This window comes from Triturus cristatus, chromosome 10 (assembly GCF_964204655.1).
Source record: "Triturus cristatus chromosome 10, aTriCri1.1, whole genome shotgun sequence".
NCBI lineage: Eukaryota > Metazoa > Chordata > Amphibia > Caudata > Salamandridae > Triturus > Triturus cristatus.
Window position 1 is genome coordinate 446385695 of NC_140593.1, and position 19495 is coordinate 446405189.

The 19495-nt window shown below is 43.6% G+C and overlaps 1 protein-coding gene across 10 annotated transcripts in view; it reads right to left on the minus strand.

The window, feature by feature from the left end:
- ARHGAP12 (Rho GTPase activating protein 12) overlaps positions 1–19495 on the minus strand; it is a 432157-nt gene that overhangs the window by 171085 nt on the left and 241577 nt on the right. For all 10 annotated transcript variants that reach the window (XM_085631848.1, XM_085631845.1, XM_085631846.1 and 7 more), the window contains 2 exons: positions 9861–9935; positions 7741–7802 (listed from right to left, as the gene is read on the minus strand). In XM_085631848.1, the coding sequence (XP_085487974.1) occupies positions 7741–7802; positions 9861–9935 (137 nt within the window). The remainder of the gene's footprint in view (positions 1–7740; positions 7803–9860; positions 9936–19495) is intronic.

Below are 19495 nucleotides of genomic sequence, written 5' to 3' on the forward strand. Positions count from 1 at the left end.
ACCGCCACAACTTTTTCAAGAGAAAGCAGAGCGCAGATGAAGATGTTGAGGAGTGTGTTTCAGATCCAAGGATTCTAGTCGGAACCTGCAAGTCTGAGGCAAGCATTGACACATATACGCAACCAATTTGTTTTCTTATTTTTCGAAGAAGATTCAAGAAAGATGCTCAGCTGCAGAAGCTCCACTTTATTAGAAACAATTGACCTATGGAAGGGGATCGATTAATCTATGATTTCCACAATAGCTATTCATGAACGTCAGTTAGCTTGGTGAACATGCTTCAGGATGATCACTGTTAAAGCTGTAAACTTGGGTAACAGAGCAAGGAAACAACCTACAAAGAAAAACCTAAGGTGTGTTTTAGGTCTGGGTCGGCAGTCACATTAGTAGTAATCCCAATTGCCCTGCCATTTGCATGTATGTCTTGCATGAAGGTAGGCCACTTTCAAGTAGTCTGAAGAGGTGGTAAGAAGTTCACTAAAGTTATTTTGCATAAGCATAGAGGTTTCTGAATACACGGACAATTGCACTGAAAAACTAAGTAATGTCATACTGACTGCTGAATGCAACCCTGTATTTGAAGGGTGCAGTGTCAACGGCCCATGGTGCGATGTAGGTATTGGTGATGTGGAGCTCCAAGTCATGGCAGACTTTAGATCACCAATCACTATCCTGTTTGATGTTACATTTTATGAAAATTGGAAGAATAGAGTGGTACTCAAACTGTCAGATGTGAATAACAAGGCATTTGGTGAAAATTAAATTGAAATGCTTGGGTATTTCACATCCAAGGTAGAGTGCTTGGGAAGACACACAACTACTAAAGTGTATGTGCCGTTAGAGGCAGAAACATCATAGGTTGGCAGAACCTAGCTAAAATATGGTTGTATTTAAAAGCAGGAGCAGAGGTTCATGTGGTGGTTGGTGAACTTCTCAATGGTTACATGGTGAATGACTCAAGTGTTTTAAGTGTTGAGAACAGTCCGTCTGTCACAGGCATTGATTATATTCTGAGTCAGTTTCCAACTGTGTTTTGTGACAAGGTAGGAATCATCAGAGGCTTTGAGCACCACATCTGCCTCAAGCCAGGGATACAACCAGTGGTGCATAAAGTCTGTGCCCTGCCTTTGAGTGCTGGAGATGAACTAAAAGGAGTTCTGAAGATTTTGCATTCCGAGGGGATCATTCTATTATGAGATTCCTTGCAATGTGTTTTGTCCATTGCAGCGGCCAGGAAGAAATCTGGAGAGGTCAGGCTCGATGCTGACTTGCGGTTGTTAAAGAGGAATAAACTTGTTGACTGTCACCTGCTTCTCAAGATACATGTTTTGCTGGCCAGCTTAGTTGGAACCAGATTTTTCCTCTACCATATATCTGCGTTCAGTGTACTACCAAATCCCACTCACTGCTGATTTGCAGGAACTAACCACCTTCATGACCCCATTTGGTGTTACCTTCCAGTTTGGCCTCAGCTCCTAGTGGTTTACAGAAGCTGATGGACAGTCTCTTGGATGACATACTTGGGGTCCAGGCTTACAAGGATGATATTTTGGTAATCTTAGCAGTTGGGAGAACCATAAGGACACACTGCACAAGGTTCTATCTTAGCTCTCTGCTGCCAGCATGACAATCAGGAGAGACAAACGTAAATTTGGTGTTCAGGAGCTTGATTATTTGGGACATGCCAAATCATCCGAAGGGATTAAAGATTCTTTTTCCCCTTAATCAAAGCCATACATGAGGCTGCTCCACCCAAGGATAGAGAGGCCCTCCGCTCATTCTTGGGTTAAGCAGAATATTATGTTTGTACATGGCTACGCACAGACCGAGTCCCTGAGGTCTTTGCGGAGGAAGAGGGCCAAGTTCACTTGGACGGATGAACTAGACGGTACTTTTGATGGGGTCAAGTACCTTATTGAGTAAGCCCCCGGCGTTACACCCATTTCAGGATGGTCACAAATACTTTGTGAATGTAGATGCCAGTTTGTCTGGTTTAGGTGCAGTTCTTGGGCAGTGAGTTGCTGGCAAAGAGCACATAATCGGTTTTGCATTCAGGACACTGCAAGCAACTGAGACAACCTACAGCACCATAGAGCGTGAAGTGCTTGTATGCGTCTGGGCCATACACGTTTAGGGCTTACATATGGGTCGCATGTTTGAGGTGTACACCAACCATAAACCACTAATGCACATCCTAAACAGTGGTGGGGCGAATAAAGCCTCAGCTACACTGGTACTATCATTATTCAAGTTACAAGAGTACCACTTTGTCATCAAGCAGCTCATTAAGGACATTTAGGTGTTACTAAGACCTGCCAGTGCCTTAAACAATAATATTGGTGGCCGTATCAGGTAAGGGTCATGATTATGAGTGAGCAGAGTGTCTTCTGTCTGATAAATGATAAATGATGGAAGACGATAAACGACCCACTTCATCCAGTCCCATTTCTACAGGAACCTTGTGACAAGGTTGGTCTAGACTTTTCTGGTCTGTATGAAGCGCGACCCAGTAGGAACAGGCATCCAATTCTACTGGTGGATTACCACACAAAGTGGATGTATCATGTAATTTGGGATGGTCCTACAACTGACAACAACATTAGATTCTTAGAACGTGTCTATGTTGGAAGTGTCAGAAAACCATCGTCTTCGATAATGGTAGTCATTTCTTGTCACATTGTATGTGCATGTTTCTCAAGCTTCATGACAATCACAATCTCAAAGTGATCTTACGCTCTTTCCTCCAATGGGATAGTTCAGAGACAGAATAGTGAAGGAGTTTTCAAACAGCGATTTGTTCTAGCCAAGATCTTTAGGATTCTGTTCATAAAAAGTATGGTCCTATTATACCACACCTCAAAGCACTACAGGTGTGGCACCATTTACATTGCTTAGAGGTAGGAAGGTACATACCAACATATTTCCTAATTAGCTGACATGTAAAAGTGATCTAGAGTTGGATACTGAAGATAATAGCAGGTCACATGTACTTCAGAAACAATCCACGAAAACCCATTTTGATTGCTTGGAAGCATTTTGAGGATGTAGCTTTGCAAGTAGATGTTTGGGTACTCAAAGAACCCATGAAAGGTACAGAAAGGGTCATTGAGGTTTTCATCACCCATTTTGGTCAAACAGGTGAGCAATGGGTCAGCCCTTTTGGAAAGTAGGGCTGGTGGAACAAAAGTGTGCCTTACTGGTTCACAAGTGGACATCAAGATTTAAACATTCTAGATTTGACACAGACAAGTGTGAGTAGCTTAATTGGTTTCAACAGAGAAAGTGGTCATCAGTCATTGAACAATGACTTCTGCAGGTGACTCGGTTCTGGAGGATGTCACTTCTGCCTTTCTCAACCCTGATAGAGATGGGTCTGAGATCAGGGGAGGGGCCGCCAGATAAGGTTACCCAGCGGGCCAAAGGACTGTGTGTTAAATTGACATGGTTCTTCTCTTCAGACTGCACTCCTGCTCCATGTATTTGGTCTACAACGTTATCTAAATGGTGTAAATTTGTATTAGCTTTGCTGTAATGTGCAAGTCATGAACTTGTAATTTCTCTTAATCATTATTTCAGTTTAGTTGTTCAAGTTATTCATTTATTGTTCTTTCAGGAAGGAAATGTTGTATTAAGTAGTCTTGTGGCCTCACAAGACTTTCAATCTTAACAAATGGCCACACAAGGCCTTGTAATCCAATGTTAATGCTATGTTGCTGTTTGACCATGATTTCATGCTCTGTAAGAAGAATGGCTCTCAGCAATGTTAATCAGTTACAGGAGAGGCTACAGGTGACAGACGCTCTCGGTCGTGGCAGTGTTGCATTTTGCAAATAAAAGCCCAAATTACTGGCCACTGGTGTGTATTTTCCCACTTATTACGAAGCCATTCACATGACGAGGGCCTTCCTGGAGGAAATGAAGGACACTGTTGTGATTAATGTCTGCTTGTTAAGAGGTGACCACAAACTGTTGGCTGAGAGTTAGTGAATCGGAGAAGGCACTACAAGAGCTACAAACACCAACATGAGTCCTCCAGCAACCAACAAAAGGCCTATTGGACCAGATGCAGTTTCTTGAGGCCAGGGCTGAGGATGCAGGGGGCCACTCCAAAATAGCAAAAACCAAGTGCTTGGTATGCCAAATGGACTCTGAATGGCAGTATACAGTGGAATTTTTCAAAACCTAGGTAAAGAGCTTCGTACTAGCCCATAAGTTTGCCCCCTTTCTTCTCTAGGGAAAAGAGCTCATCATGGACATGCCATGCCAAGGCCGCTAGTCACTAATCTCATACCCTTCAAAGACAAGGGCGAGATATTCTGTGCAGCAGGACAAGCATGGCTACCTGAAATTGATAACCACCGATCCTTGTTTTCCTGGACTACGCACTGGCAGTGGGCTGCTTTCATGGGTGTTAAAAGGAAGCTTAGGGAAATGGGTCTAAAGAATTTCCTGCTGTCCCCAGACAAATTTAGGATACTGTCTGCACAGAACACTTTCTTCTTCACTGAATCTGAGGTATCCTGGGACAGGGCATCACCTATCAAGCTGACAAGCCTCATGGATGGGAGACTCGAACATCAAAATACAGACAACCCAGAACAAAGCTGGGCTGTCCTCCTTTCACACTGATGGCCAACTCCTGTGAACAAGCCCAAGACAGCAAACTATCTTCCTTGGTAACTGCAGCCTCGTTCCTTGAATAATCTTCAGTATCCATCTTCACCGTAATGGACTTTTTGGAAGAAGATGAAACCTCCTCTTCTCTGAAGGCTCTTTGGTACTTGGGTCGTACCCTGAGGGTGACCTCACAGACTGCAGATGACCTAATTTAATGAAAATCTTTCCTTTATCGATGCGGCTAGTGAACTCCTGGCCTCTTTTGCACTTCCTGATCACCACCCGCTACCCCAGAGATCGCTCATTTGTGGAGCAATGTTTTGTGCCTCTTATTCCTAAACTGTGCTTCACCCTCTGTTGGAAGATAAGGAAGTCCCACATATTTTCCTGCAAGTAACTCTTTCCCCCAACTCCTTCCCACCCACTCTTGTGAGGGCTGCCAGTCTACATATTACCACGTCCCCAGAACATAACACTGTGCAAACCACACAGTCCTTCAATGTAACAGTTCTTCTGCTTTTTTTGGACGGTTGGCCGTTTACCCCCTTTCTTGATTTATATTCATTAGGGCGACAAAGAGGGAATTAGACATTCCTCTGCCATGTTGTGGGTTCAGTTCTTCTTTGGGAAAAGATGGGGTAGAACCCAAAGATTGTTCAATGACCCAATCAAGCATAGCACAACTGCAGGAAAACCCTTCAATGCTCACTTGATTACAGCAGACCAAGAAGGTAGATTAGTTCTGGTGAAGGGCATGTTGGACAGAGTGCCAGTACTACTAGGTAGTAACTACACTCAAAACAGAACCCTTTCCTTACATTTCCTTACACGCCTAATGGATCGACTACCAAATTGGGTCCACGTTACGTGAATACTGGGTGGGGACATCTTGTCTTAGACATTGTGCTAGATAGGCCACACCCTCCCCTTCCACAGGAGCACACAAGATACAATGCTAAGGCCCCCCATCACAATGGCTTACCTAATGGCCTCTGATAGAGGTCTGGAGACACCATAATCTAGGTTTTAGGCTCTATTCCCTTTACTCCTTGCCGCAAGACTTATATGTGCGACTAGACTGGATAGTCTGCTCTTCCCAATGTTATCCTTTGTGGACCACCTGGGTAGGAACATCTTCAACCATAATCCACTAAAGTCAAAACTGATCTGGGGCACAGCCCACCCAGCATTCCCTCCTGGCAATTACTAACTGCTATCCTGGAAGCCACGGCCTTCCTATGCACACTCGTAGAAACAATACAAGAATACTTTTGGGATAATTGAGGGTTCTACCTTCTCCCCAACTACTGAGTGCAAGGTCTTCAAGGCGGATGCTCGTCAGTCCAAGGGTAGGAAAGGTTGGCTGGGCAGAAGATCCAATGTCCAAATGGAAAGACAATAGAAGGCCACACCTTTTGAGCCACACTTCAAGTTGCCTGCCAGAAAGTAGCAGCTTCTGTCAACGTTGTCTTGCAAGGTCTGGGACGCCGCGTTTGAACGTCTTAAAGAGTCATGCAAAGATGCCATACTACATCCATTGATTTCTCTACGTCTTCTTTTGAGCCCCTGTGACTCACTTGACCCAGGGCCCCTGCAGCAGTCATGCCCCTGCCTCAAGACAAGTGCTGACGTTATTAGTCTCTAACTAACTTCCCAGTGAATTTCATCACGGACACCAACCACATCAAAATAATAATTCTCTCTACCCACTTCCATACAAAGACATTGCCCCTTACTGGTATATCAGCTATTCTAGCCAGCCCCTCAGCTATCTGTAATCCTCTCTATTCAGAAGATGTGCCTAATACTCATTGTTTCCATCCCTACTTGATTCCTGACCATGGTTTAGTTTCCTGGTTTGAAGTTAAAGTACACAGTCACAACATCTATACTGTTGCCTCCCTTTTTCCTTGATTTGGTAAAGTCTGCAGCAGATATACATTACCTGTGTAAACATTTTAATACTACTTGTCCTTTGTAGATGCTTACATTTCCTCTTATGCTTCTAAAAACTGCCATGCTATTAAGCCATATCCCACGTTAATTTGTAGGTGATACTCTGTACTCACCCTAGAGTGAACAGTGACACATATGTGAACTTTTTCAAATGCCAATTAAGACTGATTGGAAAAAAACATAATGCACAGTCACTGCTTTTAAACGAAGTGGCTACCTCGGAATGGCATTGTCTATACTGTACTATTGTTTTACTGTTTCAAATTGGCAGACACGTTGTTTCCAAACATGTGGCCATGCTGAAACTTTAAAACGATGACACACTAAGCACAATGCTATTCCAAGACAGTTACCCACTTCTGTCTGGCTTTTTACCTATTCTTTATTTCAAGCACGTCAGCCACACTTTAGTCTTTTAATTTAATGTGTATATGCTTGTTGAGTCTTTTTTGTTGTTGTTTTTTTACTGTGAATGGGTGCGTGGTCAAATGCAAGAATGAGCCAGTGGGTGGATTAATGGTTGCATGAGAGCAAGGGTGAGTGACAAGCGTATGTAGCATGAGTTATTGTGTGACTAAACTCAAAGACTGAAGAGTCACCCTTCGATATACACCACACATACTAGCATTGTCAGCGTTTGCTGATCTATTGTGACGTATTTCTGCTTCTTACCAATAAAGGACAAGGGAGCACAGAGGAAAAATAACCAGCCATCACGCTGTCGTTCATTCATCTTCAACAAGGCATTTCTTATGTACAGCAGGTGTATTCTATGAAGTCAGACTCTATATTTAGCTCTACTTTTAGGGCAACGCACTAACAACCTAAAATATCAAAGCATTTCAGATACTCCGCTCATGGTGATAAACAGTGTACCAAAAACGAAAAGCATTTAGTCTACAACTAGCTTTCAGAATCAATTACATGTTTCTCTGACAGGACCATGGATGACTAGAGCAGCACCCTAAATAAAAAAACAGATGCATGCAAATGAAACATATCTAAAGATTTGAATCTAAAAAATGAATTGTCCCCGATGCCATCAGCATAAGTAATTTGCTAGCAAGCGGAACTCTACACTTTCAAAAACAACCAATAAAAGGGGTAACAGTATTTTGACATCCTCAAATATTAGTCAAGTTAATCTGAAGCTCATTCTCGACTTACCTAACCTTTTTCCCATTCTCTGTAATTTTTGTAACATTTAATACACCGTACTTCTCGTGATCCTGAAAAAAAACAAAGAACATCTTGACATAATGCCAAAAATTCTCAGTCTTTCAACAGAGGCAAAGCAAGGCATCCACCCAACAACATTGAACACACCAACATCCAATCTGTGCGGCAACATTACCCTCAAGGTCGAAATTTTCAGATAAAATGCCATGTCTTGTTTCTTCCTCTTCCAGAATGCGACAGAAGTGAATGATTCCTTGCAACTTCTGCAAACTCTGCTTCCTACAAGGTTATATTATCTTCTGTATTTATGGCTCTGAGACCTGATTAACAGTTCCTGCCACTACTCATCATGTATGTCACAGCTCATCAAGCAATGGATGAGGAAGGGAAACTAATACCAGTTTTTAGGATGCTCTATATTGAATGTAGATCTACTTCTAGTTGCATGCAGGACTCAAAAAAGGTCATAATAAAGGGGACAGGTCACTTTATTTGAAGAATCCTTTGAGGCAAGGATGAGTCAATGTATGATTCACCAACTGTTTTAAATCTTTCAGATGGCTGAACTGGAAGAGGAAATAGTCTAAAACACAACTCCTTGTTGCTTAACGACTGAAGAATGCAGCAGGCGAAAAATAATTACACCTCACCTGTGCCATCAACCGCTAAACAACCAAGAAGTGATTAAAATATCAGCAGCCCTTGACTAGAAGGAAAGGCCTCAGTCCAAGTGAAGCTTCAGCCAGAGGTACGGGCTGCAGCCAGTAAGAAGCAAGGAACTTCAGACAAGAAAATCAGATGAGCATGAGCAGCTACAAAGCACAGGGAAGAGGTGGAAGTTCAAAAAGAAAAAAGGAGCATGGGAATTGCGAAGATTAAAAGAGACTGCTGTGAGCTCATTAGGTCCATGTGTTGCAATCACAAGGTTAACTGAAAAGTGGTTGGGAAAAGGAAGAAATTCAGAGGGTAGCACGAGGGAAGTAAAGGTCCCCATAGGGCCCTCAACGGACCTTACGATCAGCCCAGCTCTCCTACGTCATGGTCCCCCGCACCAGGAAGTCCAGATCGGGAGGCCGCTCCTTCTCCTTCCTCACGGCCAGAGCCTGGAACGCCCTACCGCTCCACCTCAGACAGACCTCACTCTCCATCTTCATGAGAAACCTCAAAACATGGCTCTTCGATAGACCTCCGCCTTGATGGACTGGAACCTGCACCTCCCCTCCTCCCCAGCGCCTTGAGACCCTTACAGGTCAGTAGTCGCACTCAACAAACCCACGATTGATTGATTGAAGTAATGGCCATCAGAAATGGAAAAGGCTTGCAAACAATAGAAGGAAAGAACCCCAATACAGGTTTATATAGAAATGCTAACCAAGCAATGTAGTGAAGTGGCAGTTATTCGCACCCCGGCCTACCACCCTCTGCTTTTAATATTATGCATTTGGGAACTACCAGAACTTGGACCAGAGAGGAGACACTGCAGGGAGTTACAAAGATGATCTACGATTGCTTCATTGTTTGTAATCAATGCACGATTTCCTGTTATAAAAGGTACTTAGTTTGAAAAAAGGTCCAGTGCAATTGTGATTATGTTAAAAGCACCCCACTTTACAAACCTATTTCCTCACACATTTACCATTTGCACCCCAGAAGAAGCATGCGAAAACATAGAACAAAAATTTCACAACAAGCTAGGACTACAAATTATAGCATTATTCAAATCGCGACCATTAAAAAAAAAATAAAGTGAACCGTACCTTATTCCACTATTAAGCAGCTACCCCCAAATGTGGTTATGTTGGAGTTTGACTAGTAATTAACAGAATCCTAAAATATTTGGGAAGGGAGTTTAAATGGATTTGGTAATAAAATACAAGCAAATATGTTGTCGGACTTTTAGAGATCTTCATGTGAGGTAGAGTTTTCAGCAGTTTTTCGAGTTTTCGTTTTTCCGAAATATGTTTTAGAAAACTATGTTCTTCATGTGAAACCACCCACATATCTAGTTGACTTGAAAAGACATTTCATAGTCTACCAAAAGGACACAAGAGACAGATGCATTTTGTTTATGGTAAAATTCAACAATAGAAAAGAACCAAAGATTTTACTGTGGAGTGATGCTTTGGCGAGGAAGGAGAAGTTTCATTTTCTGAAAAAGTAGTCTTCGAAGAGGTTGGCGATTCCTGAAAAGACAAAAAAAGCTCTGAACAAATGCATGTATTTTAGCTACCATTAAATGCACATAATTGTCAGGTGGCCATGTTGATATATCGACCTTTCCCACAGAGATTGCAAAGACACATCTACAGCACTTGTGGAATGCCTTTCCACTTGCGGGTCTACTGTCAGTCTAACTTACCTTAAAAACACTCCTAACACTATATCATTCACATAGAGCTCATTTGAAGTAATTTTTAAACCCTAACCCACAAACTGACCATGACAAAAACCTGATGGCCTAATCTTATACAATCAATCGGTTGAGGTGTCTGTCAAACGTTTGCAGACCTCTTTTGTAAGTTCTTGGTTAAAACATTTGAAAATCCTACCAGGTGGAAAGACTTTAGGACTGCTCAAGCGGGTAAAAGTAAACCCATGTATTTATGCATCTATTGCACAATATGAAGATTATGAAGATTTTCATGAGGAATCTCAGGTTATGTTACAAAGGGGAGGCAGGATTCTTAAGATACTAAAGGTTCCATAACTTGCCGGAAATACAGATGAATATTTAAGAGCTCCCGAAAGCGGTTGAGTCCATCCTAGTGGTACCGTCCTATCAGGGTGTGAAAAAACTGCACTGATGAAACATGCCACTATTTCGAAGCGGAGACGTTTTTTCTTAATATTTTTAATATTCCAGTAGGATAGAGCACAGAATATAGTCAAGAACAAATACGTTGGGCTTTTGCATTCTTTTGATGCTGTTAATTTAGCACAAACTGCCAACAGTCTCAAAATTCTGGAAAATGTTTTTGAAAGTTTTATGGATGATCTCTGAGTTGACACATCTTTAACTAAATCTTATGTCATGTCCTGTGGCCCGAAAATTTCCATTACCAATACTGTTCTAGGCAGCATTCCCCATTTAGGAGTAATATTTGACGGTCGACTTGGTCACCATGTGTTACAGCAAGGAGCAATAAGGTCTGCCAATCAATAGGTGTGGCATTCAATCTTGCCTCTAATCTAGGAAGTAAACCAGTTGCCCCGATCTAAGAACTATATAGAGCCAAGTGCGCTATAATTGCCGAATTTGGAGCTGATGTTTTGTGCAAAGGTAAAACTGTCGGCCTACATTTAATGGAGAACAGACTTTGCCGCCTACTGTCATTACCCTCGAGCAGTCATCTCTACTTCTGCCATAAGGAGCTTGACTTAACATACTTAGACACTGTGATAAAACTGGCCCCCCTTTTACTCTGTGTTTCTATTTGGATTTAATTTAATTGTGGGTTTATATAGCGCTAGAATCGACTCCCGGAGGAGTATCTCCGCGCTTCGACCGCTGGGGAACCCGTCCTGGCTCACCCTGAGAGATGGTCCCTAATGGGTATCTCTAAGGTGCGACCAAGCATCCCCGGCGGTCTGGGGGGGGCCGTTGTGAAGATGAGGCAAGCTAATGCCCAGAGTTGCCGAGTGTGGTCCCTGACTGGAGTAGGCACCGAGGCGAGAATTATCAAGCCCGCTGACCCTGGTCCACGACCCTGCCGCGTCGGGAATCGAACCCTGGTCCCGGGCCGTCCTCTGCTTACGGGTCTGCCGCCTCTAACCAGTGAGCCACACCTCTCCACGCTACACTCAAAGGGTTTTCTTAGACTGCCTGCGAGTGGAAGGTAAATGAAAATTATGTGGCTTCACTATATAAAATCTTTTATTTTATTTTTTATAAATGTCTTTATTATATTGTCAAGTTTTACAGCACAGAGTTATTAATATGCAGACAATAAAGCTTCAGTTTTTATCGAACCATCCCCACAGGGGTAACAAACGAACTCGAAACAACCAGAACCCCTCCACCCAACCCCGTAAGCCTGTAATGTCTTAAAAAGCATGAGTTACATCGCAACCAAGTCTTCAGTCCAGAGAAATGTAGCACCCAGCACTCTTAAGGAACGTCCCACCAGAGAGGGATAGGACCCGCTGGAGCCCTGCACATATAAGACAGAAACCACACTTCCCCTACGTTATCACACATCTTCCCGTATGCCAGTCACCAAGATTGCGTACTCCCCGCCACATCCGGGGGGGGGGGGGGGAGGAGAGTGGGATGCTTCACCTCTCAGATTGCCGTCAGTCAACCGCCCCGTCCTGTTCCTCATCCACAGCAGCCCTCAGAGAGTAGGTATGCGGTTAGTGGGCCCAATATGTCTTTCGGACGTGACGATAACGGAAGCAACTCGGCATAACATAGCGATTGTTCCTGCCAGGTAGTCAAATCCTGTATCCAGTCCTTAAATTTAGGGGCACGTCCCCGCCCCCATTTGCAAGCTACCCTGCATTAGCTATGAGGTATCCCAGTGCAAGAAACTTTTTATTTATCGTAACTATGTCTTGGGTGCAGCCCAGCAGTGCTATCAATGGGGTCGGCTGTAGTTGTATATGCATATGTGACATACCCTCGAACACCTGTAACCAGTAGTCCTATATCTATTGGCATTGCCATGCTAAGTGATAAAAGTCTGCCCCACCCCTTCCACACAGCGCACACCTGTCCTCCTCCCGTAATTTAAATTTGTGGATTTTAGCAGGGGTGTAGTATAATCTATGCATGAACCTATAATGAATAAGTCGCAGCCGACTGCTAGCAGTGAGAGCTTCTGTCTGTGTGCAGCTGAATTCCCACTGCTCATCCGTTATGGGTGTCTCTAGGTCTTTGTCCCATTCTGCCCGGGCAATTGGGGTGTAAGGTAATGGTGCCTTTTGTGTGTGTTTATACAGAAGCGAGAGGACATGTCTAGGGGGTTTCGGTTGTAAAATCGCCTGTAGCGGTAGCAAGGGGGGGTGATTCTAAGGGGAATGCTGGGGTGGCAGCCTTCACACTTTGCCTAAGCCTAATATACATGAATAGGTCCATAGTAGTAGGATCATGAGTGCTAAAAAAATTGCTCCCTGGTTCGGAAGGTGCCTTCTATATAGAGGTCTCCCCATGTAGTGTATTTGAGTTTTTCTAACATCCAATGGCATAACCCCTCATAAGTGACCTGTAATGATGGGTGGTATCCTAAGGGCATTTTAGGGGAGTACATCATTGGGACCTCTAGTTTGGCTGTAATCTTTCTCCAGGCCATATTGGTGCAGTCAACCGTGGACGGATCACGTTCCCCCTCCTAACGTGAACAGGTAGCCCGAGGGTGTGACAGGGGCCATATGTAATGATAGCACGTTCCTGAATAGGAAAATGTCTTTCGTTTTGCACTCAATCTCAGAGATATGATCTCTTTTGTGAAATTAAACTCAGGTAAATCGGAATTTATTCAAGCATAACTTGAGTTTATTAACCGTTGTTCAAAGTTAATGAAGTCAAAGAATTGTATTCATTCTTTATCAATGCATCATATATCCAACTGCCCAATGCATTTCGGGCTTTTTTAAGCCCTTCTTCAGGGGCGGTACTCTGAAAGGATAAGGTATAGGGTTCAGTGTATATATACATTTTATAAACACTCAATAGAAAAGAACAATTTTTATCCAAACAATTATACAGTAGATTTTGATTGTAACAAACATGATCATGTTGAAACAGTATTAAAAGTAATACGTTCGTAATAAGTAAAAAAACACAATACCAGTGTTGGTAATTACCAAAATGGAGGTACACTACACATCAAAGTGATGTGAAAATATCCACTTGTTTTACATGTTAAAACAACATACTGTGATGTGCATTTACCAAGGTCATAGGAAATAGTGAAGCCGAAATGGACCAAGAAAGTTTGGGTGGTAGTGTAAGTAAAAAAATTAAATGAGAAAATGAAAATGCCATATAGGACAAAGTAATGTGGTGTGTTTTTGCCAAAATTGTAGGAAAAAGTAAAGACGAAATAAAAAGAAAAATCTGGATGGTAGTGTGGGTAACAAAAATACATACAGCGTGGGGCCTTTTAAAAGAATACAATCACTGTCTGACAAGTAACGGAAGATCAAACTTACAGTTGGTATGGTGATGTATAGATTCTCCTGAACCCGGGAGAATCAAATCGGAAACGCTCCGGTAAGTGTAATGGATGGTAATCATGTGATATATAGACATGTGATAAGGAAAAGTGCGGGAAAAAGAGAACTACAAAGAAAACAGACTTGTAGTTCCAAGAGGTAATCATGTGATATGTGATAAAGAAAAATGCGGGAAAAGGAGAACTACAAAGAAAACAGACTTGTAGTTCCAAAAGGTCAATAAAGTTTAGTGAAACTACACGTGCAAACAAAATATAAAATAATAAACAAAATTGAGTGCAGTTACATCTGTAAAGGAATTAGGCCAAAAGTAAAAAGAAAAATGGAATAGACAGCGTGTGAAACGAAGAAACACATGTAATTCGAGTGATTCGAACCAAAAGCGATAGTTCAAAAAATGTAAGATATTACCAAATCCTGGAGCTTGTAAGGGAGCGTCAATGTAATAGTGCAATAGTACATGTGTATAAGATGAAATTAGTAAGTAAAATAAAATAACTGTAAGATTCAACATGAACTGTAAAGTTACACAAGGTACTAGGGTATCACAAGTCGGGTGGAAAGTTCAAATCTCCAATTTAAGGTGAATAAAGGAGACCTTAGTTACAGAAAACAGCCCAGATCATAACGCTCGTTGAGACCTTTCGGATGTATGGAATTCAGCTTGTGGATCCAAAATGTTTCTCTTTGTAATAGATATTTACTATTATCACGACCCCTCAGCTGGGGAATCTGTTCAAGAACCAAAAATCGCAGTTGACAGATGTTATGCTGATGCTGGTGAAAATGAGTTGCGATTGGTGATTTTGCCTGTTTGGTACGTATATTGCTTTTGTGTTCATTGATCCGTATACGGATTTTTCTCTCAGTTTTGCCCACATAAACCAAACCACATGGACATTTCAACATGTAAATGAGATTCTGACTATTACATGTGGCTGTAACCTTGAGTTTGACCGTGTTACCTTGTGAAGGATGTTGGATGTTGGTACCTTTGATGATAGAGTTAGTTACCACAGTTAAGACATGGTAAAGTACCTTTGAAGGAGCTGGTAGTGAGTTCATCAGCTTTAGACAATATTTGTTTGATGTTGCGTGATCTTTGGTAAGCAAATCTAGGTGATATTTCAAAAATGTTATTGAAATCCATTTCCATGCTTAACATAGGCCAATACCTGAGGATGGTTTTTTTTATGTTGAAACTTTGTGTGGAAAATTTTGACACAAATGTCATTCGTTGATCTGAAGTTTTTGGTGGTTTGGGTGAAAGAAGCATCTGTCGGGTAGATTTGTTAGACTTCAATATGGCGCTGTCAAGAACTTTGGTAGGATATTTTCATTGTTCAAATTTGGAAATGCAAGCGGATTTGCTTGATTCAAACAATTCATTGGTACTTGAGATTCTTTTCAATCGTAGTAGTTGTGAGTAGGGCAAGTGATTCTTGAGAGATGGTTGGTGGAAACTGTGAAAGTGCAGGAGATTATTGCGGTCAGTAGGTTTAGTGTAAACCTCAGTGGTGAGGTTTCCTTGGTATAATGTGACCTTGGTATCCAGGAATGTTATCGATTCTTTGTTTATACAGTGAGTGAATTGAATTCGTTGGTCAACTGTATTAAGTGATTCAATTAATGATTCCAGATGATCAATTGAGCCATTCCATAAGATAAAAATGTCATCAATGTATCTTTTATAAAGGGTAAGATGTTGGGTCCACTCGTGTTTGCAAAGTATGTTGTCTATTTCAAAACGGTGCATAAAGAGGTTCGCGTATGTTGGGGCGGCACAATTGCCCATGGAAGCATTGAATGTAAAGTGCAAAACGAAAGACATTTTCCTATTCAGGAACGTGCTATCATTATCTACGATTTGAATTCCCTACTCAGGGGGATTAATTCGTTTGCACCAACTAATTTTGCTTAAAATATTGACCTGGAGAAATTTTGAGTGCGCAACTTCTGTTCTAGCTTTTCACAGGGGCCATATGGCCATCTTCTACAGCTACATGCGGCATAAAGGGAGGCGGGTGAAAGCAATACTCTGAAGTGTGCCTGGGCACAGTAGCAATAGTATTCAAAATTGGGGACATCGAACCCCCCTAGGGAGTAGGGTAGCATCAGCATGGTGAGGCTAAGCCGCGCCTGCCCTCCCCCCCCCCCCCCCCCCCCCAAATAAGCCGGGTGACTTGCGTTTTTAGTGTCTTAAAAAAAAAATCTCGGGGTTGTACGGGATATTAATAAAAAGATATAGAAATTTTGGTAAGAGAACCATTTTAACTAGCGAGATTCTCCCGGCCATCGAAAGGGGCAAGGTCAGCCACCGGGTAATGGTGTCCGTCACTTTATCCATTGTAGCTCCGTAATTGTTGCGCATCACTCCCTCCTGATCTCTGGTAATGCGGATTCCCACATACTTAACTTCATCACATTTCCAGACTAAAGGATAGTCTAATTGGTGCGGCTTAGTCGAATCTGTTAATGGGAAAACCGCAGACTTGGCCCAGTTAATATGGATACCCGAGATGCCGCCGAATTTGGTTATTTGTCCCAGAACAGGATTAAGATTGTCCTGGGGGTTTTTGACGTATAATGCAATATGGTCTGCGTAGAGCGAGACAATAAGCTGCCTAGAGGGATACACCAGTGCCTTTTCTTTATGGTGCGGTCTAATTTTCGCGGCCAGGGGTTCTATTGCTAGGGCAAACAAAATGGGGGAGATGGAGCAGCCCTGTCTCGTGCCTCTAGAGTTGGCAAAACTAGTGGATCCGGCCCCGTTCAGCAGCACTGTGGCAATCGGTTGCCTGTACAACAACTCCACCCAGCCCAGAAAAGCAGGGGGCATTCCCATATACCGTAGGGTGCCAACAAGGTAGTCCCACTCCACCGAATCAACGGCCTTGGTGGCATCAAGAAACACCACCACCACAGAGCTATTGGGATCTATGTCCTGCAAGACGGCCAATAGCGTTCTAAGGTTGTATGATGTTGCACGATTAGGGATGAACCCAGATTGGTCCGGCAGGACTAGCCGATCCATCAGGAGGTTAAGGCGGTTAGAGAGTACCTTCGCAAGTATTTTTGTACCGCAATTTAGCAGCGAAAGGGGGCGATAGGATTCGCAGTGGAGTGGGGGTTTGTCTGGTTTGAGTAGTGAGACTATCTGCGCTTCTCTCATGGTTCTCGGGAGGGAATCCTCTTCTCGAGCTTCATAAAAGACCTCTTTCAATATGGGGGCCTATTGTGTCACGTAGGCTTTGTAAAATTCTATAGGGAGGCAGTCTGACCCTGGTGCTCGCCCTGACTTCATTTCCATTATGGCCTCAGTAATTTAGTCTATCCCTAATTCGGCACTCAAGAATTCCCGCTGGGTATTACCAAGCCATGCTAAGGCCGTATCCTCAAAGTACTGTGGGAGGTTAAGTGGCTGTCCCCTCTGTGAGGTGTATAATGCTTTGAAGAACTTCACAAATATATGCAATTGATCAGGGAGGTTCCTGTGAATCTCCCCCTCCGGGTCCTGGATCTCTGCTATATAGTTTGAGAACTTGGGTGGGTGAACTAAATTTGCCAGGACCTTCCCCGGGCGAGTGGTCCAAGTATGTACGGGATAGGGGGGGGGTGACTATAGCCACCCAGTGCGCCATACCCACTGAGACGAACAGGTAGTCAAGCCTGGACCATGTAGAGTGGACTGCAGAGAAATGTGTACCTTCCTTTTGTGCATGATGTCTGTAACGCCATGTGTCAAGGAGATAGTTGGTGGTCACCAGGTCTGCTAGCAGTTTTTGAGTGGCCGTATAATGTGATGCAGTAGCTTGGGATCTGTCCATCATTGGGCACACAGTCGTATTACAGTCCCCCCCCCCCCCCCCCCCCATACCAAGTAAGTGGAGCCAAGAGTATGGATCTTACTCCATAGCAGATTTAGGGTCTGTGGGTCATCTACATTGGGACCATAATTAGCAATTGTGACGTCTTGTGAAGCTAGTCGCCCCCAGATCAAGCAATATCTACCCGGAGGGTCCACCTCAGTCCCTCCCAGCACAAAAGCCACATTACGTCTGAGATGGATAGCAACCCCCCTGGAGTACGTGGAATAGGACGAAAAGCAGCAGTGGGAAGCCCATATTGCAGCAAACAGAGGCGAGGTCGCAGGGTCAAGGTGGGTTTCCTGAAGTAGGGCTATGTGAATGTGGTGCCTCTCTAGGTATCCTATGACCTGCCTCTTCTTCCGTGGGTTATTTAATCCCCGGACGTTCCATGATAGGATGAGCAACTTGTTAATGGTGTCTGGAGTATCTGTCATTTCCCAACCATAAATAGGTTTGTAATACTCACGCACTGTGAAGACTGGAATGTTGAACTAGATCAGACATTAGAGGGCAACCCCACCTCCCCCCACCCACACCGACATCCCCAACTTGTCGGGCATTATCACCCTCCCTGAGCAGACAACCTAAAAAAAAAAAAAACTTTCAATAAAGCTCAGAAAAAGTTATATGGGGGTTCACCCACACGGGGACGATACTAGGGGCCCACGACTTGCCATCTCCCCTCCTTTGTCACACCCACTTGCCACCAAGTCTTTGTTAGACTAGCAGCGTGCATGGGAGGAGGGTGAGTGTCCGGGCGGACCATTGGTTAGAGTCTCTTCATATGCAAAAGATCGCTGGTTATCGTCAAGTAACAGATGGCATCGGAGGTCCTAATAAAACAAACCATCAAAGCAGCTAAGTGATGAGCGCATTATCCGTCCAGAGCCGAGATTGGGATCTGGAACGCGAGTGAGCGGCTGTCTTAGTTTGGGACATCTTGCGGCAACGCTTCAGGTATTCTTCCGCTTGCTGAGGATTTTGGAAAAAATGCTGCTTTCCTCTGTGAGTAATGCAAAGCTTCGTTGGGTACAGCATCGCATATGGGATGTCCTGAGCTTGCAGCTTCTTCTTGACAACGGCGTATTTGCGCCTCGCCTCCTGTACATTTTGTGTTAAGTACGGATAGAAGGGGAGGGTGGCGTTTTCGTAGTGGACCTGCTTCTTTTCACGGACTAGGCACAGGACCGTATCCCGATAGTTAAGGAACCGGACTATCACCGGGCGTGAAGGTGCACCTGGAGATGGGCGCGCATTCAGTGATCTATGTGCTCTTTATACCGTCAGGTGAGTTGAGAAAGAGTCCCTCCCAAACAGGTCTACCAGGAGCTGCTCAATGAAATCCTCCATACGGCCTGTGTTGGTCGTCTCCGCAAGGCCTAGGATGTGGACATTGTTCCGCCTTGAGCGGGCTTCCAAATCCTCATTTTTGTCAGCGATAATCTTGAGGAGTTTGTTCATTTGTGAGACCCGCTCCCCGTTCTCTGTAGCCCCATCCTCCAGGTCAGAGATTCTGGTTTCCGCCTCCTTGAGCCTTTGGTCGTGTTGGTCTAGCTTGTGCACCACAGAGTCCAATTGGGCGTTCATGTTGTCCATTTTCGCTTCAATGAATGTCAAACTGGTTTTCATACTGAGCAGTAGAGCCTTCCAGTCTTCTTCCTGGCTTTCCGCTGTGTCCGATTCCGCATGGTCCGCAG